This window comes from Neophocaena asiaeorientalis, unplaced genomic scaffold (assembly GCF_003031525.2).
Source record: "Neophocaena asiaeorientalis asiaeorientalis breed wild unplaced genomic scaffold, Neophocaena_asiaeorientalis_V1.1 scaffold55, whole genome shotgun sequence".
Classification (NCBI taxonomy): domain Eukaryota; kingdom Metazoa; phylum Chordata; class Mammalia; order Artiodactyla; family Phocoenidae; genus Neophocaena; species Neophocaena asiaeorientalis.
This window is the reverse complement of record NW_020175684.1, coordinates 3,565,831-3,593,608: the sequence shown is the minus strand read 5'-3', so window position 1 is coordinate 3,593,608 and position 27,778 is coordinate 3,565,831. Positions and strand designations below refer to the sequence as shown.

Sequence of the window (27,778 nt, the reverse complement as noted above, 5' to 3'; positions counted from 1 at the left end):
TATCTGTCTTCTTACATTGAAACACGAATTCTATGTGAACAAAATTCTGTTTGTTTTATTCACCACTTTATCATTGTATAGAAGTGCTTGTTACCTAGTGTTTATTCCATTTAGTTAATAGCAAAGCAACAATGAAGATATATAAAATTCAGTTTTGAGTCAATGTGTGCATATATATATCATATGTATATATGTATAATTATGTTATATAGTACATTGTTTTCTTGATATGTGAAAAAGTAACTAAAACTAAATTTGGTGATATGTTTATTTAGTTAACAAGACAATTTAAAAATACAGCAAGTTATTAGGAAGTACAATATGTTTCTATGAGGAAAGCAAGAGATATTGAATAGTGAATTGTTTCCACTATATTTACTATGTCATACATTAATATCTCTTTCAAGTATGAAGTGGAGCCTAATTTCTGTTTGTTCTTTGCTATGTGCTGTGCCTAACAAGTAAGCAGGTGACATTTTGATTGTAATATTTAACATAATTTTTTAATTGAAAATGTATACTATCTAAGTTATTATCCCATGAAATGAAAATATTCCTTACAGAATATCCATGAAAAATGGTCATAGACAAATTGCCTAGAAAGATTGAAATGGGCTTTGGAGAAACAAAACAAAACAAAAAACAATATAAAAACAAAACAAAACAATGTGGCCATGCAAAATGGATTCTTCTATATCCCTAAGCCTAGAAAATAATGTATGAGACTGTACATGCCTAAACGTATGTATCAAAAATGAATAGAAATGACTCAACAATAAAATGAAATGAATTGCTGACACATAGAATATCATGAATGAATTCTAAAACATTATGCTGAGTGAAAGAAGGCAGACACAAAAAAATACACATTGTAGGAAATTATATCAAGCTTTATAAGAGCTAAAAATTATCTATGATAAAAGAAATCGGATTATTAGTTGCCTGGGGCAGGGGGAGTTGCCTGGAGTAGTGTGGGTTGTCTGCGTAGGAACATGAGAGAACTTTTGAAGATGATGCTAATATAGAAAGCTTTTTGCATTTCACTCTAAGTTTTGCATGAAGAAACCATAAATTTTGAGCTCTTTGTAGTGATATACAAAGAGTCTAACATTACTTTGATGCAGATGTCTGATACTCACAGATATGCAGCTTTTCCTTCTTCAAGTTCTTTACTTTTACCACTGGAGCCACTTTTCTTCCCACACATTCTCCTGGTGATGCACATCAATAACCCACATTGTCGAATAAAGAAGCAGCTGACGTCTGTTACCACAAGAATTAACAAGAGTGCAGCGACTCCCAGACCAATGACCGCTCCAAGCCCAAGACCATTAAAAAGTGTGTCTTAAAAATAAAAGAAAATAATTTTATTAAACCCCAAATTAGAAAAGATTATACAGTTATTTAAAAAAAGAAATCATCTTATCCAAGAAATATTCAACTTAAGGGACAGGAAAAAAGATCTTCATTAGCATACTTCAATTTCATGATTTCTGGGATCTATTTTCTGTTTTTCAAACAATGTTTTAAGCAACTGACATGTTAAGGATTTGAAATATTTCTTACAAGCTTTCTTTAGAAAAAACACCCTAAGTAACTCTTCTTTCCAATATACTTCTTGATTACCTTTGGGGAAGATAATGAATATTTTATCATAACCCTAACTATACTCCACCAGAAAGTCAGAGCCATTAATAGATCATCACTTTGTTAAAAGAACAAAATATAGTTAAAACTCCTGTAAGAGAAGTGTTAAATAAATGCTCTATATGGAATCATTTTAGTTTTAAGATTTGGGCTTGCAAATGATGCTGGAGCACTTTGCTTTGACAGAGAATGCTCTTTAAAATATCTGGCTAGAAATATTTTAAAAATCATCATTTCAGAATAAATGGTTTGCTTGTATTTTTCCAGTTAATATTTTAACAAATTATATTAGACTAGAAGCAAACTTTTACAGAGTTGTGGTAATTATGACCTTTCTGAAGTCATATCGTGAAAAGGTAGGGGAAGATGGGAGCCACTTTTCTGTGACATATGGTTGCAGTAAATTCCAAGAGCCATGGAATTCATGAAACAGGTGATGGAGAATAGGGTGGAATAGGCTGACTGACAGAGTAAAAATGGCAAGAGTGACTAGTACAGCAAAAATGAATCAAACTTTATATGTCTGTAGTCAAATATGAGGGTAGATTACACAGCTATAACAATGTAGATAGGAAAGTGAGCATAATGGAAAGACACAGGATTAAACTGGTGACTGGTGATACTGTGTTATCTAGAGGGAAAAAAGAGAATTATATGACAATTTTATAGAATTGTTCAAAATGATCAACATGTTAAAATTTGCTTATGTAACATTATAAAATTATAATTATCATTTTTAATCATAAAATATAATTTTCACTCAGCATCATAATCACATGCTCAGTCTGTGAGTGGTGTGCAATGCAAGTGACAGATACAGAGAGAGATGCAAATTTGAGTTTTGAGAAAACCACTTCTGAAAAAAATGTATATGTAAAACAAAGATTTTGTAAGTTATATTTTTAAAGTTAGGTCCAATATATTTTAATCATGACTGAAGAAATTGTGATCCAAAGGAACTGACATAACTGTCCTTATGTTGAATCTTCCACTAACAGGCCAGTCTTGAATATGTCACACCTGTCTGAATCCTAGTTTATTTTTCTGAGTCTAATGTCTAAACTTATTTTATTTTTTCCAGGAAACGCATGTTATTTATATTTCTTAACACTCTCAGAGCTTGCAGATAGATTAATAAAAATCATTCTATTTGTTACATGGTGCCTGGCACTTACACAAGCATCTTTGTTCTTCACGTGTGCTAGAACAAACATATTCTACAGTGTCCCCATGATGTTGCACATAAGAACTCTTTAAGCACTGAATCAAAAACCTTGGAACTCACATGCCCAAGAAAAGTGTGATTTTGATTATAATTATTTTATTTCTGATAATGAGAAACAGGTGATAAACACATGACAGTGGTGGAGGAAAAAAAATTTTCATGCCATTTTCAGAATCTCCTTCCCCTATCAAAGTTTAACATGCTATTTAGATGCTTTCAGTGTAGAAAAATTGCCTAACTCATATCCAGAGAAATTGTTAGTTTCCACACAACTGTTATCACATGAACCCATATTAAGGAAAAACTAGAGAAACAAAAATATTTTTCAGCCATGGAAATTTAGTATCTTTTTTTATGCAAAGTTCCAATATACAAATGGACAATGAGATTCTAAATATTATTTAATAATTTTCAAAGATGTATCTATATACCTAATTTTAAAAAATCTAGTGCCTCATGCTATAAAAATAATATATCAAGCACACCAGGATTTCTTTTAGTGATTTAAGAAATCATTTTATGCATTTTCTTCCATTATCCTTTTTCAAATATAAATGATTATCATTTGAATATACTATTACAATATAATGAAGACAACTCAGCTATGAAATATCTTTGTTTATATGTAAAGCAAAAATATGTTTTACAGTGTTCATAAGTAATTATTTTGGATGTACTTCACATGATTCAACAACCAAAGCTCAGACAAGAATAGTAGAAAAATACATTTCCATTTGAGCTTTAGTCCATCTGGGTATATTGACTCAAACGACATTTGAACGTTAATCACTTCTTTCTTACATCATTTAGGTTCCTCTCACATGCAGACATAGTTCTAGACAATAAATCCCACAACTCAGTTATGATATATCTGGCCCAATATATAAATCCCCATTTACCCTTTTAAAATGTGAAGACTCTTGCTTTGTATTTAAATGTACTGGATCTGGTGTCAGAAAATCCTGGTTCCATCACTTACTCCTATATGTCCTTGGTTGAGTCATTTAACTTTTCTCTAAGGCTGAGTTGCCTCTTTATTGAAATGGGGACATTTAGGAAAACAACCACCACAAACTAAGTCATGAGGTTGTTGGAAAGATTTTTGTGAATATAATAATAACACCTCAAGCACGTTTGCCCAACACTAAGTAAAAATTTAAAGAGTATTATTATTATTACTATATTATTATTATTATTATTATTATTATTATTATTATTATTACAAAATTCTAGTGAAATGAGATTTTGGTGAAAAAAATAGAACATTTAAAGTTAAATTAGTCCAGTAAATATATTTCTTCATCAGCAACTTTCAGAATCTCTTGTTAAGCATTGATTATTCTCCTGAGAAAAAGATCATTTTTTTAAAAAATGACTTAGTTTTAGCTAGTTGGCTTTTAAATGATAAATATTTTATTCGTGACTTTTTTAGCATTAAACCAGTATATTGATCTTCTCCATTCCTAAGTTAGAAAAAGCTCTTAGAAACATTATATTTGTAAAGCACCTTATAGTAAGGGAACATTGACGCTAAAATAGCTATTACTTTTTTCTAGAGAAACAATATTATACCTTCTTAACAATCTTAACAAAATTACAATCTTGGAAGATTACTAGAAGTTATTTTTTATGAAAAACCAAATATATTTTTGTCATTGCATAGAATAGACATGGACGTCAAATAGATTTATGTTATAAATATTTAATTACATTTTCTTTTGAAAGATTTAAAGAAAAATATTTCAGCTTAAGAATGTATTTAAATGCTCACACATTCTCATATCCCATGAAAGTAGGCTATAATATAAAAGCTAAATTTTCTGTTCTTTTTTTCTTTTGACACCAATTTAATCTATTGTGAAAGTTCACTTATTTGTCTTTGGACTTTTCACAAAGTCATAATCATGTGTAACATTACATTACTAGGATTTGGGGACTAACAATAATTTATTTCCTCAATAACATACAAAAAATCTTTCTTTAAATTATGGTTTTAATAACTTAACAAATTGAAACTGAGCATAGCAATCATTTAAAGGATTTTATTTATTTAATTTATTTATTTTTAAAGGATTTTAAATTAATCTTTTCAGTTTCCCAGAATACTTACACGTGTGTTTTATGATATAATTTTTATTAAACTCCATTACCTAAACAAAAATATTTTTAGGTCTATCTTCTAGATAAGAAAAATGATATCCAGAGAGTACAGTGACCTAAGTCACAAGATAACCCTTAATACCCTTAATATTAGATCTGTACAAATGAAGACTATTTAGCTTCCGGTTCTATATAAATATATTGGCCTTACCACATGGCTTCTGGGATCTTAGTTCCCTAACCAGGAGTTGAACCTGGACCACAGGAGTGAAAGCACCAAGTTCTAACCACTAGACCACCAGGGAATTCCCCGGTTTTACACCTGTGTTCAAGTCAACATTTTGTACTGGATACTCAGCTTCAAATAATCAAAAGATAGAAATAAAATTAAGTGACTAAATTAAAATGTATAATTTGTTTGCATAAAAATGTCAATATCCATTTTTTCCCATACAACTAGTGGAAAAACAACTATTTAAATGAGATAATTATGCAACTAATTATTTCTTGCTTGTATGTATTTTTCTTGAATTCTTATTTTCAGCTTCTATTTTAGTGATCTTTTGCATTGCTCTTTTGAAAAGGGATTTCATATTAGAATTGAATAAGAATAAATAATTTAGGAATCAAAAATTTAAACATCTATTTTTAGGTACAGATGTTATTATTGAAAGCAAATATGAGAATCAGTCTAAATGTGTTTTTACAATCTCCCTCCAAGCTGTACCTCCCACACCGTGAAATTTAAAAATTGGCTGACTAAACCAGTATGTATCCCCAGAGCTTTATGTACTTGCAATTTAACAGTCATCAAAATATAAAATCAAAGCAAGAAAATAAGAAAAAAAAACTTCATTTCAAATCCGTCGTATGCACGTGTTTTCATGTTTCTGTTGTAGAAATTAACTCATTGCTAAAACACTACATTAATTTCCCATTAAATATACTATGCTTATATTAGTTTTTCAAAAACCACTACAATTTAAAAAGTAGCATTGCTTTCTGACTCCATAAGTAGTTCAGTTTTTTAGTTAACTCTTTTTCTATAGTTTGAGAATTACTTTTAGATGTGGAAACTTGTGATAAAGATACGGAGAAAAAACTTTTTTCTTAATTTAAAGTGTCCTAAAATGGAAATTTGTTTGTTGCTTCCAAAATAGTGGTAGTTATTTCCATAAGCGATATTGCTAAATACAGTGAGTTTAAGTGTATAAAAGATAAAAAGAAAAGCCCTTTTCAGTGTTCATCATGACATTAACTAGATACTATACCCTTCCACAATAGAGGTAGGTCTATTTGTCTCCTGTTTATACATTCTTCCTTCATTCTGCCTAGTGTAACATATTTTCAAATATCAAATGATTTCTGGAAAATCTAGGTATAAATCTATACACACGTATGGTTCATCCTATGTGGAAAGATGAAGCAGACGGCTTCCTGCATTTGAGCTCCATCTAAGCAGTGATGGTCAGCCATTCAACTACTTTAAAATCAAACATCTGGGTTATCTAAAGACTTTTGTGTCTACACAGTTTCATTATTTTTTTAAAGGACTATTTATTCACTTAGACTTCACAAACATTTACTGAGTGCTACAAAATTAGTGCAGTATTAGAGGGGTTTCCTGATACGTACTAAAACAAGTTAAAAATTAACATACATCTTTGGGCTTATCATACAGCTATTTAAGTCCCATTTTACTTATGAAGCATAAATTCCCCAAATTTAATTTCATTCATTGGATTTCCCAAAACACAACAAAGGAATAAAAGGGTAAGATTTTTAGATTAAGAAGGGCCTAGATTTAATAGTAAGAGCTTCTAAAATTATGGTAATCTCCATGCACTATAAAAGGTATGCTCTAGAGTAATACATACGTTTAAAAGAAAATGCATTGCACTAATTTAAAAACCAACTAAAGATTTCACAGCTTCTTGTTGTGTTATGTTAGACAGCTGTTTTCCAAGATCACTTGCCACTTACATACTTGGAAATTATCTTAAATTGATAAGTTAATGTTCTGTGATATTTTTCCTAGGAACCCCCAAATCAACAAAGAATAGGAAAATATAATAAAAAGAGCCAAAGTGTAAAAATGAGACTAGGATCTAGACTATGTCAACAGAAAAAAAAAATTTTTTTTTTAAAGCTTTAAAATTTTGATAAACTTTACAGCTTTAAAAACAGTGGGGATAGTGAAAATGAAGTATAATCACAATATTCCCCCAGCATAGATGAAGCTGCAGGCTTTACAATCCTTGACATAATCCACTTGTCAAGAAAGAAAATACTATTTTCCAACCCTGAGGAGCTGTGTAGAGAAAAGTCACATTTATAAGACTTTCTATTTCCTACAGGGAATACCTGACCTGCTAAACATTACCTAAATTAGGTATGATTTGCCTTTAGGATTGATAGACTTCTCTCAGTTATACTAAATGAGGAATCAGCTATATTCATAGAAGTGCCATATTTATGTATTTTAGGTTTTTAGAAAAATGATTCCAAGTATCTACTTTTATATATTTGAAACAACATGACTTTCAAATCACTTCTGCAGGTGTAATCACAAGTAGAAAAAACAAAGAAAACTTTGATTCAAGCATGTTATAAAATTCCCTATTAAAGAGGGAAATGTTGAAAACTGCTGTTATAACAAACTGAGCACAATGCCCCACTCTTTCCATTTCTCCACGTACCACATTCTTCTTCTATGTCATGACCATGGGTTTCCAGCATTTATAGTGACTGTTGTTAATCCCTGAATTGATGGATCCATTCCATTTTTTTAACATCTTTATTAGAGTATAATTGCTTTACATTGTTGTGTTAGTTTCTGCCGTATAAAAAAGTGAATCAGCTATACGTATACTTATATCTCCATATCCTCTCCCTCTTGTGTCTCCCTCCCACCCTCCCTATCCCATCCCTCTAGGTGCTCACAAATCACCGAGCTGATCTCTGTGCTAAGATCCATTCAGTTTTCATTCATATTTAACATGTTTGTTTGAAACAAATGTTTGAACTTCTGAGGTTTCCAGTGTCTGGTCAATGCCCCTTTAATTGTATTAAATGGAAAGAAGGAGAAAATCATGGCAAACTGTATCAGCAAGGATGATTATATCATTTTCCATTAATCCAAAATGTTTAAAAAATTCAAACAACAAACTCAAGAGCAACTATAATTGGAGTTTATATTCTTCCTCCAATCCGAGCTCCTTTTTTTTATTGCTTCCCCACATACATCCAGAGAAAAATTGAGTCTCTCCTCCTATGATATGTGTTTTTCTTTTAAAAGTATTTTACAATGTATCAATCCTTTGAAAAAGATGCAATGTACAATTACAAAGCATAAAAAAAATAAATTAAAATGATATAAAATAAATATTGATTGAAATTCTAATATTTTTTATCTCGACCATGGTATTGCTCACTCATTTTGTGGCCTACACACTACAATCGGTTATATCAAAATCATAATTATAATTTTATTCCATTTCATTACTGATGAAATGTGGATAACAATTCCCATGTATCCCAGCTAAAATATTCTTTGAGAATCATATATGAAGGGTACTTTGGGAATTCCAAGACACTGTACATATATTACTTTACTCTCACTTTGTTTATAGCTACCTCTCATTACTCATCATTTGTTTATAGTATCTTCTTTTAAAAAATTAGAACTTCTTTAACCCAAAACCTTCTTAGATTTTAGCAAGTATAAATATTTGAATATTGCTAGCATACATGAACCAGGATGCATAAAATAAATGCAAATACATGTTTATATTTTACAAGTGTTTTTTCTTGTTTTTGATAAACACACTTCATTAAGACCTAAGGTTTAAGTATATTTTCATTCTTCTAGTTTTAGATGTGCATTCCACTGTGACCAGAACTCAAGAAGATTTTAGTTTAATATCATTCTTTTTTTTTTTTTTTTCTTGCTGTACGCGGGCCTCTCACTGTTGTGGCCTCTCCCGTTGCAGAGCACAGGCTCCGGACGCGCAGGCCCAGCGGCCATGGCTCACGGACCCAGCTGCTCCGTGGAATGTGGGATCTTCCCGGACCGGGGCACAAATCCGTGTCCCCTACATCGGCAGGCGGACTCTCAACCACTGCGCCACCAGGGAAGCCCCATTCTTTTTAAATTTATTAATTATTCATATTGTAACTTATTTTTTGGTCCCTCCCTTACTTCTACATGTCAAATTAAAATCTTTTTTTTTTGAACTTTGAAAGACTGATGTTAAAATGAATGACAGAAAGATAATTATTCATAATGCTCTCATTGTCTCTGACAGGTGACATTGACTTTTGCTCAGTTTGGGGACAAGAATATCTATACATATATTTTGGTATTCTTTTCTTCTGTAATTCATTTTGTCCTCTTTAGCTCACCATTAATTTTTAGTTTTTTGGTTATCTTTATTGTTACTTTTATTGTGGTGGCTATTTTGCACAATATTTTAGGCACATTCATCTTCATTTTAGTAAAAATTAAGATTAAAACTCTCAAAAGATTATTACAGAGTGGATCAAAGTCTCCTTCCTAAATTAATACTGTACTTTCTTTGTGTTCAAATCTTTTACTCTGAAATATCAGTTTCCTTTTGGACAATTCATAGTATTTATGAGATAAAGCATTTACATCATTCAGCTTTCTGACAAAATGCACTTATTAGCAAATTTTTAAGTGCATTTATGTTCATTTTATTCAGATGTTTAATTGCTTACTGAACTAGCTGTATGAAAACTGTGGGTACAATGTGTAATCTCACATGTTTTTCAGTGAACAATTTAAAGAAAAAAGTACATAATGTGAGTAAATCTGTGATGGCTGTGAAGAGTATTGTCATCAGTGAAGAGAAAACTGCAGCGTCTTTTATAAAGGATTGCATTTTGGGAAAAGAATATTGGAATTTTAAAATGAAAAAATATTTTATTTTATTTTTATTTATTTCTTTATTGGCTGTGTTGTGTCTTCATTGCTGCCAGCGGGCTTCTCATTGCGGTGGCTTCTCTTGTTGTGGAGCACAGACTCTAGGCGTGCGGGCTTCAGTAGTTGTGGCTCGCAGGCTCTAGAGCGCAGGCTCAGTAGTTGTGGCGCACGGGCTTAGTTGCTCCGCGGCATGTGGGATCTTCCCAGACACAGGCTCGAACCTGTGTCTTCTACATTGGCAGGTGGATTCTTAACCCCTGTGCCACCAGGGAAGCCCTAAAATGAAAAATCTTAAAAAATATATTAAAAACCAAAACTGTTAGAACCTTGAGAAAAGTACATACTTATATGTAATTACACCAATTTATAAGTGCTTTGTGACCTGTCTGAGGGATTTTTAGTTTTTAGTATCACACAGAGGTAATTAGCTGTGTTTTAAATGAACATGTATTGCATTCATTGGAGCTGTTTCTATATCTCGAAACAAATTATAAAAGTCATGCTGGAGATTAATCCTTATGTGGAAGTTCATTGTGATTTTCTAGTTTTCTGGTTCTTTGATAAAACTCTTTGTAGTATCCACACATTCACTTAGGAATTTAAAATTTTTAGATTTCAAAAGATATAAGAAAAATTCACCAATAATTTTTCAACATTACTCAAATATATCAATAAACCTTGTGCTATTGTTTAGATATGTTTAAAATCTTCAGGCTATTTTTGATACATCTTCAAAAGGTGGTCATGTCTTTTCTGTGTGTACTCAGTTAAACAATATTGATGTAGACAGTTTATTGCTTACTTCCAAATTTCTTTTCATACAACCCTATTATTTGGGGATGGGGTGAAGATTGCATTTTACTTCACCTATTCCTTACTACTGTGTCTCTATTCTCTAGTCATTTTGATTTTTTTGTCAAAATGATTTTACATATATAACTAATTTTTTAATATAAAAACAATGTGAATCCAAAATTTCCCTTCAAGTCACTTCTCCCTACTAAGAGGTATTCTTTGGAAGAAATGGGGTCAGGAGGTAGCACTGATAAACCAGACTTTTTTTAAAACTAAATATCTGATTTGGGGGAAGAAAAAGTAGCTAAGTGAGAAAAATTGGTTTAGTAATGGAAAGGGAATCATAAACATGTTTATAATATAATTGACATTAATTGTAAAACCGTATAATTTTTTTCTAAAAGTGTCTTTTTCTATGGATGTTTGTTTACAAAGGTGGAATTATAAGGTAAATATATTTTCAAAATATCATCTAGTCCTTTATATTACAAAAGTGATCTTTTTGCCCAGGGATAAATTGGTCAAAGACATATAATCACCCTTCAATTTATCACAATGTAATTAAACAACTTTGTCAAGCAGTTGTGAGAATAAAATAAGAAGAAAGAAAAGGACTCTCTTCTCTGGAAGTTCTTAATGTATTGAGAAGGGTGAGTAAGACATGTACAGTCGAATGCTTTCCTAGTGGTGAAAAATAATGTGACCTGAGCAAATAGGTGGAAGAAGCATATAAGTTGATAGTTAGTGGTCAAAGAAGGCATGATAGAGAAGATAAATTCTAAGATGATGTTGAAGAATAAGAAGCTTTCTGTCTGATGATGAGTCCCTTTCAGCCAGAACATGATGTGAGCAAAGATGGAGATGTATGAGATAATACAATATATTTTGAAATTAACAGATATTTATGGATATTAGAGATGATATTGGGGGTAACTGGTGGAGGATGTTGATTAAGTGATAAATTATTAGGTTAAAAAGAATGGACTCTGCAATTGAATAAACAAATAAATAAATCAACAAAAACAAAATAAATAAACACCACTAAAAAAAAACCTGTGATCTTTTTCTAAAAGAAGGTAGGGAGTTGCTAGAGATACATAGGGAAATAGAACCTGTTTCAATGGTTAGGAGGGGGCTGGTAGAGGCCTGGTCTATGGCTGTAAAATATCTGTCGAGGGCTTCCCTGGTGGCGCAGTGGTTGAGAGTCTGCCTGCCGATGCAGGGGACACGGGTTTGCGCCCCGGTGCGGGAAGATCCCACATGCCGCGGAGTGGCTGGGCCCGTGAGCCATGGCCACTGAGCCTGTGTGTCCAGAGCCTGTGCTCCGCAACCGGAGAGGCCACAACAGTGAGAGGCCCGCGTACTGCAAAAAAAATATCTATCTATCTATCTATCTATCTATCTATCTATCTATCTATCTATATATCTGTCCAGTCTTCCCTGTCTCTGATTCCATACCCATTTCCATAATACATGTAGACATGTCAATCTCTGCTTGATGTTTAGATTTAAGAAACTAGGAAATAGACTCAGTCTCTTATATGTGATTAGTGACTGAATTAACATTAGATAATTTATGTCTATAAATACATTTCAAAAATAGACACTGTATAATATAATATTATAAATTTATATTAAATATATTCATAATTAGTATAATGATTCTATATACTTCTAAATGGAATAACATTTCAAGTGGTTCATAATTTTCACCGTTAGTTGTTTTTTTTTTTAATATCCACCCAATCCCCCTTAAGGTTTTAGTATCTATCTTTTTAAAACAATTCCTTGTAAAAAGTGAATAATCTAGAATATGAAATTATTATTCTTCTATGGGAATATTGATGGGACCTTGTCAAATGTCAGTATGAGGTAAAGTAACATAATTTAATGTAAGAAAGGAAATTAAATAAAATAAACTGTGTTATTTAAAAAAAAAGTTGGCTAAAAAGAAATAGTATTGTAGATAACAGCACTTTTTTGATAAATGTTTCGAATAACTGAAAACTTAGAAATGAACGTTTTTAATAATTGTTACAAATCTGGTGCAACTATAAATTGTGGGAAATTGTGAAATATCTATAGTCCTTGCACAGCAGAATATCTAGGCTTTTATCTACACTGACATTTCAAATTGCTAAGTATGTTGGAATGGAGAACACTTGTCACAAAACCCTGTCAGAAAAATGGGATAAAGAGACATAAAATACTTTTATATGTGATACTTATTCAAACTGATACATTTGAAGTTTATTCTCACCTCACTAACTGTATACTTTCTCCATATGCAGTTTAAATCTTATGGTATATGTTCAGTTTGCTATGGTGGAATTGATTCAGTTATTTCCCATAAGATAATGAAATTTTTACTGGTTAGTAGGAAAGGGAGCATCTTAGATTGAAGTGAATATGATCAAAACAGATATTTGCCAGTGTTAAAAAATTGAGTAGTTTAAATTTTAGGTCCTTGTTTCAACCATTAACTGGCCAATTTCATTTTTTTCTGTTAATGTTAAAAGGCTATTCCATATATTTTTAAAAAAAAGGAAATTAAACTTTCTCTGCACAAACAGAAAATACTTTTTTTCTTAAAGATTATATTACAAAATTGAATTACACCCATATAAGATTAAACTACAACTGATATTTTACAAATTGCTTGTTGAAATTCCAAACTGTTAACCTATTTATAAAATTCTTAAATATACATACCTTTGAATTTTATAAATGTATAAGACAGTAAATGGAAAATGTGAACAAATATATGGATGGTATTATTTTCTAAGGAATTTATAACATATTAGGTTTACAAAATTTCTGTTTTTACACACTCACTTTATTGTGTCTTAGAATCTTCAATTTCTGCATTGGGGTTTAATACAAAATTAAGTTACATTATTAAAACTAAACACTCTAAACATGTAGGGCCACTTATATATTATTACCCACTGCAACTGAATGAATATATTGTATACCATCAACCATAAAATAGAAATGTAGATTTTCACTTAAGAAAAATAGAGGCAAGATATTATTCATTTGGTGAATGGATAAAACATGAGACATCCGGGCAATGGAATATCATTCAATGCTAAAAAGAAATGAGCCATAACATCATGAGAAGACATGGAGGAACTTTAAAGGCATATTACTAAGTGAAACAAGCCAATCTGAAAAGACTACTTACTGTATGATTCCAACTATATGACACTGTGGAAAAAGCAAAATTATGAAGACAGTTATAAAGATCAGAGGTTGCCAGAGATTAAGAGAGAGGGAGAGATAAAGAGGCAGGCAGAGCACAGAGGATTTTTAGGGCATTGGAATTATTTTGTATTACTCTATAATGGTGGATGAATGTCATTATACATTCATCAAAACCCACAGAATGTGCAACACCAAGGGTGAACCTTAATACAAATTATGAACTCTGGGTAAAAATGGTGTGTCAATGTAGATTCATTGATGGTAACAAATGTACCATTCTGCAGGTTAATAATGGGGGAGGGTATGCATACATCAGGATTGGAAGTATATAAGAACTCTGTACATTCTTCTCAATTTTGGTGCACACTTGGAACTGCTTGAAAAAATAGAGCATATTTAAGAGCAGAAAAGAAACCAAACAAAGTTAGTATCTTTAAAATCTTCATGGGACTGGCTAACATGCCTGAATCGACTGAGAGTGTCCATAAGTACAATATTCATAAGTACTAAAAAAAGATAACATATTAAGTTATGAATAACATACAGGCAAGTCAATTATTTTCAGCTACCTGTTTTTGTGTGAAGAAATCCACCAATGAACCATACTGGACCCTGCTGTAGAGAAATATTTCTATTTCCTTAAGTAAACCTTCCTTCATGTCTGAGCCATTTGATGGAACAGTAAGTCTCAGGATAGCATATGAAAATCCAATAAATTGTTTTCTGTTTTCCACCAATAAGCACCAAGAAGTAGAATATTTTTCCTGTCATTTTTCAAGAGCATCAGTGAGTTTTGCATTTAATCTTCCATGTAACATATATATCCAGTTTAGCTGTGGTGAAATTATATAGAAACAACAGCAAATTGAAGTTTGTCATTCAGAGATTCTTCAAAACAGAGATGCTAATTTGAAGAGATAATTTTTAGTTTTGTTTTAATCACATTCAAACAGAAGAAAAGGGTACATTTTAATATGACTTTTAAAATAATTTAATATTTCTCTTTGTAATAATAAATGAGAAATCAGTAGAGAAGCAAGCATATAGCCACTATGCAAATTATGTATTGAAGCTGTTTATTATGATTTCTTAAATGTATAGATGCTGAAATGGAAATTTTTATTTTGTTTTTTATTAGATAGTAACTAAAAATATTTTATATTAATTAAATATCATTTATTTCTACAAAAATATAAATAAAGTCATTTTATAAAGTGTTTTCAGGCAATGTGTAAAAATAAGAAAATAGTAAAATTTAACTTGATATTCTTTTAAGGCTATAAACTCACTGTGAGTTTATTACACTGATCTTGGGAATGCAGCTATAGGTACAAGTTGACCTGAGAGCCATAATAGCTGCTTAAGAGAAGTATCATGACTACTCAAAGGAATGGTAGTTGGTGAATACACAGCCTTTCCTTTGTCACAAAGTTTTTTTTTTCTATTGTTCAATCAAGAAGAAATCAAAGAAACTAGGTTAAAGATATAAGACCATATAAGTGATAGACAAGAGATTTAGGTATGCCTTCTTTGATTTGGTGTAATTTGATAAAACAAACATATGAGGAAAATTGAAGGTGTAAGTTCCTTGACTGTGTCAATGACTAGTCATTCTTCTTCTCTAATCCTCAGACTGTTGATATAATAAAATAATGGTGTTTGATTAGAATACATTTTCTCAAATCTCTTTAGTTTCCTCACAGTGGCCCCAAACAACAAAGTAATATAAAGCTAACAAAGTAATATATTACTGTGACAGTCACCATGAAAATTTCCAACAATCCCCAGATAGTTCCCATTTGATACCATATCATTGTTAAGGAGCTTCAGGAAAAATAAATACAAGAAAAACAGAAAAAATCAGCTTACCTTTCTCTCTCCCCCAATTATATAAAACTTCTGTAACTAATGCATCAATTGAAAGAAGTTCAATATTATAACATATAGATACTATATGAAAATTTTCACTTTGAAATGTATGCAAACATTTTTAATGAGTGCTATATATATTAAGACATGCATTTGGGAGAGGGCTGTTCTGGAGTAAGGAAGATTAAGTGTGCCTTAAAATAATGCAAATCTTGAAAACGAATATTTTCCCTTTTGTAATTTCTACACTATTTAATTTTTAACTGGATATGCAACACTTGACTGTGTTTGTAAAAGAGAAATATATATTCATGTCTAAACTACCAGTTTTATTTCACTTTATAAAAAATAACTGAATAATTTACTTATTAAAGAATTATCATTGGAGGGACATCCCTGGCAGTCCAGTGGTTAAGACTTTACCTTCCACTGCAGGGGGTCCGGGTTCGATCCCTGGTCAGGGAGCTAAGATCCCACATGCCTCAGGGCGAAAAAAAGCCAAAACATAAAACAGAAGCAATATTGTGACAAATTAAATAAAGACTTTAAAAATGGTCCACATCAAAAAAATCTTAAGATAAAAAAGAATTATCATTTGAACCCAGGTTCAGCGCTAAAACAAACACAAAGTAATATGATGTTTTATAGAGGGCACTGGAACTCCGTTCTGTGATTTCACTATGTAAATCCCTCAACCTCTTTAGGCCTCACTTTTCTCATCTAAAATATGGGAGAAATGCTACTTCATAGTAAATGAAATATTGCACTTAAGGCATCCCATACAGTGTGTATCACAGTACATGTTAAGAAATAGAAGCTGCTCTGTTTTCATATTATTGTTTTTATTTGTAAACTTCCAAAGCCATTTTTGCTTCATACTTTGGCTGTGGATGAACTGAGAACTTTAATGATCTTCTACAACTTTATTCTCATGGTGCTCAAACTGAATTATAGCAATATGTTAACCAAAGGAATTGGAGAAAATCACTTTAAGGATTTATGTCTGCTTTCATAAATTTTTGCTGGCAAATGAGACTACTCTCCAATTATTACATTATTTAAATGATTACACTAATGTGTTTTATTAAGATATCATCTGATTATTATGGTCTCCACTAGTAATAAAAGTTTCTAAGAAGACCTTAGAACTAGTTTACTACAAAAGTAACAGTATTTGGTATTGTTACTAAATTATTTTTCCAGTATGAGCCGGCTGATGATTTATTATTTAAACCAAAAGAGAAATCACTCAATGATCATATGTTTATTACATTGAGATATTGAATCTGATCAAGTTAGAAATGAAAACACACAAGACAGAAAACGTTTATACCAGTAATAAAGAAAACACATATAACAAAGGTTTTCCTCAGTTTTCTTTATTACAACAATGAAGACACAGAAATACAGAAAATAAAATGACATTTAATATACTATGAAACTCATGCATAGGATTACACATAGTGCTGGATATTATGTCAGGGATTTTAAATAAGAGATGATACTGAGGACAATACATATATAACATACATTTTATTTCAAGAAAATAAGCTATGATGAAAACAAATGCAATTAAAATGATCAGCAATAGTCACTTTAAAACAGAAGTGTTACACATAAAATCAATGTAAGATGTGAGATAAAAATATTCTTGAAAGAAATTCATGAATTATGGATGTTCTTTAAAACAGTAATTTTTAATTGCTTGCTTTTAGGGGAAAAAAAAGGTTTTGCTGGAGATTTAGTTTGTAGTCCCATTTAGTACATAGATAAAATAAAATAAATATGGTATAATTTAAAATTATGCTACCTCTGAATATTATGCAATATTTGCAATGTAACTATATTTCTATTACTTAAAATGGAGTGATAAAGAATAACTGAATTTAATTTGAACTTACACAAATTAAGAAACTTTGCAATATATCTAGGTTTAATACAACCAACATTAGATTTGTTCACACAAAATTTAATTACACTTGAATGAGCATATCTTTAAAAAGTAGGTCAAATAATAGTCTACTAACAAAGACATGAGGACATCTTTTGCAGTTCAAATCACCTCAGATATACTAAAAGAACTTTTGAACATATGTGCTTTCCTTGGATATTTTGTTTTTCAATTTTGCTAAACAGTAGCTAAAAATTGATGTTATAGAATAATACACTCTTTCTGTAATATTTAGGGACAAGTATTTTAGGCTTCCAATTAGTTAATAGCCATGAAGGAAGGGAGGATGACTATAAGAGATGTTTATCTGGTTCATAATCTTAGGTAAGATAAAGAAACTAAAGGTATTTGGAAAACAAAGAATTGATATTATGCTCCCATCTCTGCTTTATTTCAGAACAATTAAATTAGATTTATACTTACTGAATCCATTCCTTTACATAAATATTGAGATGCTGCTTACTTTTATAATCTTTATGTATTATAACAAGTTTTTAAGCACCATGTAGTAAAGAGAGATACTACCACTTTTAAACATTAAAAATGTTAACTCTAGAAAAATACTCTAGTTTAGATGGTGATTTGGAAAAGAATATGTTAATTAGATATTAGATTTTTTTCTTTAGTTAAGACCTAAAATTTACTCTGTTAATATTTTCTGAATTCTAAGATTATCTATCGAGTGTTGATAGTGATTAAATAATACTCCTTTTTAAAAATGACATAATCAGCCAACTTAGACATAGTTTTTACCAATTTCAATTTATATTGAAATTATTTCAGTGCTATTTGTAGGATATTCATATCACTAATCATTTGAAATATATAAATTTAAGCTACCCATTCAACGCATTAGCCTTGTGGAAGGATTTGTGACATATATACATATCACAAATTCTGAAATTTAACAATTTAACAGAGATTAACAGAAAAAGAAGAAATGCATTGTATTTATTCATGACCAGAAATTGAGAGGGAGGAAGAGAGAGAGGGAGGATAGGGGGAATGAGAGTGGGAGGGAGAGAATATTAGGAAGAAACAATTGGAAGGAAGAATGAAAGGGTATAAAACCAAGTAAGAGAAAGCCTACTTAATTTGTACTTATTCAAAAGCGCTTTAAAGGATATTACATTGTGCCCCACAGATTTGAACCATAATAAAATACATAAAATGACACATTTAAGTATGAACTTCGTGATCCTGTATCTTTATTCATTGAGTGAAATCCTAATGCATAAGGGCTAAAAAATATATAAATGACAATATTTAATTTAGGTAGTGTCATAACAGCTTATTTATTTAAAGCTGTTAATGCTGCTAATATCATAAGCAAAAACAAATGGGTGGAGATTTTCAGATAATTTTACATGACTAGAGAGATTTCTTAGTTAACTACTACTACTATAAACTGAAAATATTATATATAATATTAGCTATTTTTGAAAGCTAGGTCCAAACACACTTAACTATTGTATTGGTGATGTAAATATCCATCTTGAATTACTAAAATGATTTGTAATCTAAAAATTTTATTCCTTCATTCTTAGTGTAGGTATACCATATGAATAAATAAAATACTTTTCATGTATCTGAAAGTACTCATCCAGATCCAAAAGTACCTTGCCTAATTCTCCCTTGCATATTCTATTTTGTTCAATATAAATGAATAACCATAAATCCAACTGTCCAGACTTGAAAACATTGTGGAATTTTCCTTATTTAAGTTTTAATTTAAGTTAAATATAATTAATGGGAATTCTTAAATAGAAAATGTTTGAGTTGTATAATGATTTCCAAATTAACCCAAATTGTATAACCTATGAACTACTATGCATAGTTGTAATTTTAATTATTAATTTTAAAAGAAATGCTGAATACTTAAAAGTCAAAATTATCTGCAATAAAATTATTTGTGCAATTATGTTTTATGTAATTGACATATATAATGTTAATCAAATGTCTAAGATTTATTTATTTATTTAAAATTGTTAAACACGAGATATTTTAGGCTAAGAAAAAAAAAGAAAATTTTTTTTTAAGAAAAATGAAGCAAGTCTTAGTGTTTCAACCTTGTTCTTGTCTACCAGTAATTGATGCACATATGTACACTTGCATAATGGTTTGGGAAAGAGTATGGGTATAGAGTTTATAAAATCTACTTATTCCCAATGAATAATAGTATTAGGACAGAAAAATAAAAATGACAATTTACTTAAAGTTCTTCCATGTAAGAAAAATTTTCATAGGAAAAAGATTTTACTACTACCTCCTAGTCTTAATCTGTTATCATATCTAAAATGTGGTTTGATGGGCCTTATAGCTATAAATTGAATTGGGGTAGAGAGACATGTAAGGCTGAAGTATAAATGGAGAAAAGAAGATAGACTTCAAAAAATTGGGAGAAGAAAAAAGGAGATTTCAGGTTTACATAAAAAAATTAATCATGATACTTCACATGCAGATAATGGCGATTATGCATAAGCAAATCAACCTAACTTTACAACTGGTATAATATGGTCAAAACAAACTTTTAAAATGATTTTAACATTGGCTGATAAGATATACACATCAATAAACATAGGTACATATTTATGATTATACACAATGAATAACAAAACTCACCTTACACACAAATTCATATTTATACATTTCAGACACAGAATTTTATTTAAAAATCCACTGGATGAAAAAGAATTTTTGGGTGATACTAGGGAGAATTTTTATGTCTTGCTTATCAGTCACATTTACTTACACCTACAGCAGACATTAATTAGACAAAAACGTGCTGTCAGTTAGACCTTATGGTTGCATATAACAAGAGTAAAGCTCAAGTAATAAAAAAGATAATTCAGCAACACTTACATATTATTGATATAAAAAAAATCAAGGTAATTTACAATCTCTAAGGTTTCATTTTATGAAATTCAATAGCTGAATTGCTTATAGTTTTGTGCTTTCCTATTTCTTATAGACGTAAGACAAAGCACAGAGTCGATTATTTTATGTCTGAGAATTTTTTAAACTTTATGCATATCTTAGAACTGTAAAATAACTGTTAATCTAAGAATAAACATTTAGCCAAAGGATAAATAGCTCATTAATTTTAGGATTAATATCTTGATCTGTACTTTAAAAAATCTAAGTGAACCACTCATTAAGTGTAAATCATTCTGCTAAGATATGAGAATTTCAATTTTAGGTTCTTTTCTGAACTGTCCAAATGTCAGTCTAGGTATCATGCAAACCAGACTGAGTGTTCTTCTTATCACTGGTGACTTTGAGTTACAGAATATAAAATTTCAAATAAAAATCAACTTTGTTATCTTACTAAAGACACATTACATGTTCTTCAAAAAAGCATTTTGTAATCATGAACTAAATCAAGATAATTTCTATGACTTTCTCACGGAAATATTTACAATTTATTGGAGAGATCCAGTCAGGTTATAATGAATGGGAAAAATTGTTCATGGAAGTGTTATTGGAACTCCTTTCTTTCCCAGCACTTGTTACATGTTACTAATCAACATATCTACAAGTCTTATCCAAACTCATGGAATATGATATGCGATCATGGATGTAGTATACAATTATAATTAGTTCTTCAATAAACAGAACATTGGCTCTTTTAATTTTAAAAATCAAACATTCCCAATAAATAGGTTAAATCCCCACACTGCAAAAATTGGAATTGGGAAATCCCTTTGTCTCAGCAGGGGAGAAAGAAGTGTGTTTAATCTGTGGATGGGTCACTTCTGCATTCTACAGGTCTGTTGCTAGCTCAGAAGAAAAAAGTACAGCAGTGGACAGCAAAGAGTATGGAAAAGATAAATTACAGAAAACAGACTACTGAAGGCAGGTCTATCTTTAGAAGTTACGTGATAGGATCCTGCAGGTATTTTTGAAAGACAGAGAATACTTTCATGCAACCAAACAAATTGATTTTGATGAATGAATCTCAAAGCCCAGAAACCAATAATTTGATTTACCATGTAAGCTACAGTCACTCTTGTTAATATATATAAATCTGATTGCCTGCTAATTGTCCTGAGTGAGTAGTAAGAATCACTTGCTAGCATGTGGCTGGGAGTAAAAAGCACAAAACACTCTTTTCTCATTTTGTGATGAATGAAAATGTGAAAACAAAAATCATTATTTATGTTACCCCCTCAAATCCAGAGGAATCTCCTCTGAGAGCTGGAATCTAGTAACACCTCCTTCTCATCTCAATTTTCTCTTCTTGAAAGTAGTAGCTAAAATATTTACTTCTCTCTCTGATCCTTGCAAAGAAATTGACTCAGGTGTCCAGGAAAAAGTAATAAATAAGTATACATATTGTTAGAACATGAATACTTGATGCCACCTCAGAACACAATTCCAATCTAGTGCACAGGGTGCAACTTTTTAAACATATTCAAACTTAATTTTTATTTATTTTGGGGCAACTTCAGAAGATATTTTCACTTAATGAAAAAAAGTTTGGATTTTTAAAAATTGGTATTCAAATTGAAGAAAAAAAGCTCCGTTTCACTTTTATTCCTTATGACATTTTAAGTCAATAAAAAGAAAATAAGGCAGCACAATAGGATACGCATCTAATATAATAAAAGTTATCAGGTTTATATTTTATATAAATGGTAAACACAATGAAATATTATAAATGTTTATAAAGTTGGAAACTTACATTTAAAAGAATAAGAATCCAAACCAATATAAAAGATCCATAATTCTACATAACAAAATTTCTACTTATACAATGTATGGCCATGGATATTGAGTTATATTTGTAAAATAATCAAATGAAAGATTATATATAGCAACCGCTTGAGTTCCAAATAAAAGTGACATGATATTTAATAAGCTCAACTTTAGAAATTAAAGAAAAATTTAGAATGAAACAAGTTATGCTGTGAGCTAGTATTTGGAAGAAACAATCCTGGTTCAGTTTCCTTCTGTGATTTTCTGACAAACACTTTAAAGGTCAACAATTTGGGGAAGGGAAAAAAGGCTAACTATTCATGGGTAAGGATAGGTGCATAATTAGTTGGACCTTAGAAAATATTTTATTATAATTTTAGATTAGCCTTGTAAATTTGCAGGGAATAAAAGGAAATAGATGATTTAGCAACATTAAAACATGCAAGACAAACTTATGGCTATAATGAAAGATAACCCAGCAGCATTCCGCTGCCATGACTGGCTTCCATTTTCACCTTTATTCACTTCACAGCATTTATCTGCATGATGAAAATTATTTTTGAAAGTAGAACAAGAATAAAATAATTAAGAAATAAAGAATAGAGTTACAAACATGAAAATAAAGGAAAAGAAAAAAGTGACAGTAGGAAAGAAAAAAAGAGAAAATAATTAATACAAGATGTACACAAAGCCATTACTAATTACTTACAAAAAATTATTTTGATACAAGACAAAGAATTTTAAAAATCTAGTATAAGACACTTCTAAATAGTTGTCACATATTAAAAACATAACTCAGTTCTATCATTGATTACTTAAATGTGAACATCTTAAATATTTTTTAATGAAGATACAACTTATTAGAGAAAGGTCACCAGTCATTCCACTGTGCTACTGATAAATTCACACTGTTATTTAATATGAGCTCATCATATTCTGCAATGTTTGCTGCTAGATTTTTTCTGCTATCGTATTTTCCTATAAAACATATTTGATAAAAGTAGTTATATTTTTAATAATGAATGAAGTACCAAGAAATATAATTGAAAATGATAAGTTCACACAGTGAAAATTTTCAAAAGAATAAAAGCAAGGAACATTAACTCAACTGGCCATAGGTATACTCTAGACATACGTTATCGTTGCTCATTTAAAATAATTTTGAGAAACAAAAATCATGAAAATAATTTACAGAAATTTACTTTCGCATTATGTACTAAACCAAATAAATATTGTTTTGCATGTATCATTAGTATTTAGATTTGACTATGATTTTCAGATAGTTAAAATGAAATTTTTCCCAATTAACTGAACTTCAATTTCACCATTGTTTTAGAATTTCTTTAATTTAAATTCTAAAACAATCATAACCTTAAGAAAGCATTTTAGTATTTGCCATGCACTTGAATGTTTTGTTTTCCATTCATGTTGAGTTATTTGGAGATGAAAGGGTATACTAGTCTTGCTGGAACTAGACTTGAATGCTATCAAAATAATTTTACTCTACTGTTCATTATAAATATAATAAAAAAGTCCATTAAAATAAAATTTAACTGAAAAATTTTGGCAATATATTTATTGGTGGTGATCTATGTCACTTCTTGGTATGGAGGCAATTATTTTCCATCAAATTATATTGAGAATCTATGTTAAAGTTAGGCATGTTTTCAATTCATAGTAACAAGGGAAGAAAAAGGAAGCAATTTATGAAGGGTTTTGTTTTGTTTTGTTTTGTTTTTGGTTAAAACAAGCAATATTAAACATGTCCTAAAGCCAAAAGAAATGGTGAAATTATTTTTCAGAGTCATTTTATCTCCAAGAATTTTTTAAAGCATTAGATTATACTCATTCTACCAAGTTAGGAATATTTTTAGTCATTAAAATTACAGAACAAATCAATAAATATCATTTTAACAGCCTCTAGTTCCATAGATGGTTTTGTAATCAGTTTTACAAGAATTAATTTGTCATCACTACCCAATATTTTCATTGTTTATAAAATAAAATGAGATGGAATTATGCTGTATGAATATTCCAAAAGAGAACATAATTGTGATTTTGCACACTTTGTTTCTATGTGAGTCAAGGAACACCACTTTCAAAATAAACACATTTAATAAGTGAAGAAAGGAATATATTATTAATCATAAAATAGTTTTCACATCAGAATCATGAACTATGGAGAAATGCGGTATCCACTAAGATACGTACATAGAAAAGCCATTATTATCAATAGAATATATGACATATGAATGTAAGGTAAGCTTATTGTTAAAAAATAGTCCCTCAGTCCAACAAATAAATGTACTCTAGATTTAGCTTGCTGCTTTACTCAAAGAGTTAAATATATCTGAATGAACATAAGTAATGGGTTTTTAAATTCAAAGTCCGTAAACTTTATTTGGACAGTTTACAATGCATGCTATTTAAAACATAAATTAAAATGAAAGTAACTTGTAAACTCCATATATTCTCCAAATTAAATAAGGCTTAAAAGTTGCTAGTTTATTATACATAACTAATTTAAAATATGTTTGAATTTATAATGTGTATTTTTAAATGGAATAAGAAATTATATAACTATAAGAGTAATTATGATGAAGGCATATGAAGATTATTTTGCCGATACATAATTTTAACTCTATAGTATTTTGTGGTTTTAAAGGCTCCCAAATTCACTGTCAACTATCACAGCTTCTAAAATTGTCCCAAGAAGCTTCCCAGAGCTAAATCAAACAATTCTTGAACTATAAGGGCACGTCTTTGATCTGGCTTTCCACGAGACATTAGCAGTCTCTGGATTCAGTCACAGTAAATTAGACATTATTCTGTGACATTTTTATAGATAAAATGAATATTTTATCTTTCCTTTTTCCAGTAAGATGCTCTGGTTTTGTGTCATCTGTACAGTTTAGAGGGGATGAATTCTATCTCCTACCTTCTCAGATAGCTTTGTCTGTACATCTGTATGTCTGACTTTTCCTTGACTGCTTGATCTGTTTCATCAGCTGTGAGACACGTGCTAGCCTTTTTCATCATAAAAGTCCTTCTAACACTATTTTTCCCCCTCTGCTCACTTTCATACAGAGCTTCTTGAAAGCGTAAATTAACATGGACTCTAAACCTGCTAACCTCCCATACAATCCTCAGCTCATTCCTACCTAATTTCTCTCCCAAGCACTTCAGCAGAGCTGTATGTAATAAACACATTTCACATCTCTTTCAGTTGAGTTGTTGACCACTCAGCAACGTCTGAAGGGGCAAATGTGATTGATAAATTTCTTCTGGAAATATTACTGTCTTTTAACTTACAAGATACTACAGTCTTGTGTTTTTCCAGGAACTCTAGTCTCATTGGGGGAGGGAGGGATTTCCTCATCCTGTATAACATGGTTATACAGGACATGGTTCTTAACACTCTATTCTTCAGTAACTCAAGAAGCACCCCTTAAACATTAATGCTGTGCCAGTCACCCTTCTAAGTACTGGTATTGGGTACTGGGAAACATCTATGAGTAACACAGACATCAACTATTTCTCATAGAGCTTAGACATTATTCACTGTGTGGTTTTATCCCCACCCAGGCTTTAAATATCAATTATCTGTTAAGGCTGAAAATATCATAATGTATACTTCCAAGCCATGGCTGTCTTCTCATCTCCATACACACATATCTAACATCTATTTGACATTTCAAACCTAACAAATACCAAACCAATTTATGTTTGACCCTTACTCTCCAAATCCTGCTCTGTTTATAAGATTCTTCATCGTGAGAAAGTCATCAATATCTACTGAATCAATTCTGTTACACAGGCAGGTTAATCTACATCTACAATGTGTCTGGAATTTATGCATTGCTTTCTTTTTCTACTGTTATCACATTTTTTCAAGCATTCGTGCTCATCCATCTCTTGCTTCTATCCCGATGAGCAAGATTAATCTGTCTGTAATGTCGATCGATACATATAATTTCCCTGCTTCAAATGATTTCTTATGACTTTCAGGATCTGTTTTAAAATTATTTACATGGTTTTTAGAAGACCTTGGATTGGTTGGGTCACAGATCTCTCGGTATCTTATTTTTGTTCACACACCTCCAGGTTCTCTCCCAGCCATCTTTTTTCTGGTTCTTAAAGCAAATCAAATTCCTTCTTCTTTCAGAGACTTCTTCCATATAAGACACTTTCCCTGGAAGTCTTCTTCCTTACAAGTTTCTTTCAGAAAGTCACTTTCCAAGGGAATCCTTTCTCAAGCCTCGCCTACCCCTATAAGTTAGGTATACTTGCCAAAGGCTCTCATGGCAGCACACTGCACCAGCATATCTCTTAGTTGTAATTACTTTGTGGATATTCTAACTCTTGATTAATGTCTATCTTCCCTACTAGATTGTATAGTCTTTCAGTGCAAGAACCAGTTCTGTACTTTTCACAGATAATTCCTCTGCACCCATCACAGTACTTTCCACAAAGCAAGACCCCAGTGAATAACTGAAATGAATGAATGAATAAATCTTAATATTGCAGAACCAGAAGAAACTATCTTAGGGATTAGGAAATGCAAGAGAAGTTAAATGACAAGAGCAAAGTTGAAACTATAAACCATTTTCCTTCTAAGCACTATCCACAAACTAACTTTCCAAAACTGAAACAAAATATTTTTATAGTAAATGCATCATAGCATACTTTAGTTATTTTTGTGCCTATATATATATATATATATTCTTCATATATATGTTCTTCATATATATTCTATCTTTATTTATTTATCTTTCAGTTTATACTTACTATTGGTTTTATTAACAACAGTTTCTTATAAAAACAGCATAACAGGGACTCTGGGAGTATAATGTAAAGTAACATGCCTGAAATCTATTTTTTTTACACTTTGCGTATTATCTATAAAATATAACTAAAATATTGCTTTCCATTTCAAAAAATATTCATTTTTATCTTGATAAAAATAATTATTCCCTCCAAGTGTATGAACTAAATTAAAGATGTAGGAGAATGTTGTAAATAGTGCTGCAAGGAACATTGTGGTACATGTCTCTTCAGCAACATAGCACAGGGAGATCAGCGCGGTGCTCTGCGACGACCTAGAGGGGTGGGATAGGGAGGGTGGGAGGGAGGCTCAAGAGAGAGGGGATATGGGGATATATGTATGCATATGGTTGATTCACTCTGGTGTACAACAGAAACTAACACAACATTGTGAAGCAATTATTCTCCAATAAAGATCTATTTAAAAATAAAAGATGTAGGAGGATGAAGTTTGCTCTTGCAATCCTCCTTTGAAGATTCTGACTCAGATTAAAAATCATATTTATATCATGTTCCT

At 30.7% G+C, this 27,778-nt stretch overlaps 1 protein-coding gene across 1 annotated transcript in view; it reads right to left on the bottom strand.

The window, feature by feature from the left end:
- NCAM2 (neural cell adhesion molecule 2) overlaps nucleotides 1-27,778 on the bottom strand; it is a 207,531-nt gene that overhangs the window by 9,781 nt on the left and 169,972 nt on the right. The window contains exon 16 of the mRNA XM_024732007.1: nucleotides 1,140-1,344. Coding sequence (XP_024587775.1) covers nucleotides 1,140-1,344 — 205 coding nt within the window. The remainder of the gene's footprint in view (nucleotides 1-1,139; nucleotides 1,345-27,778) is intronic.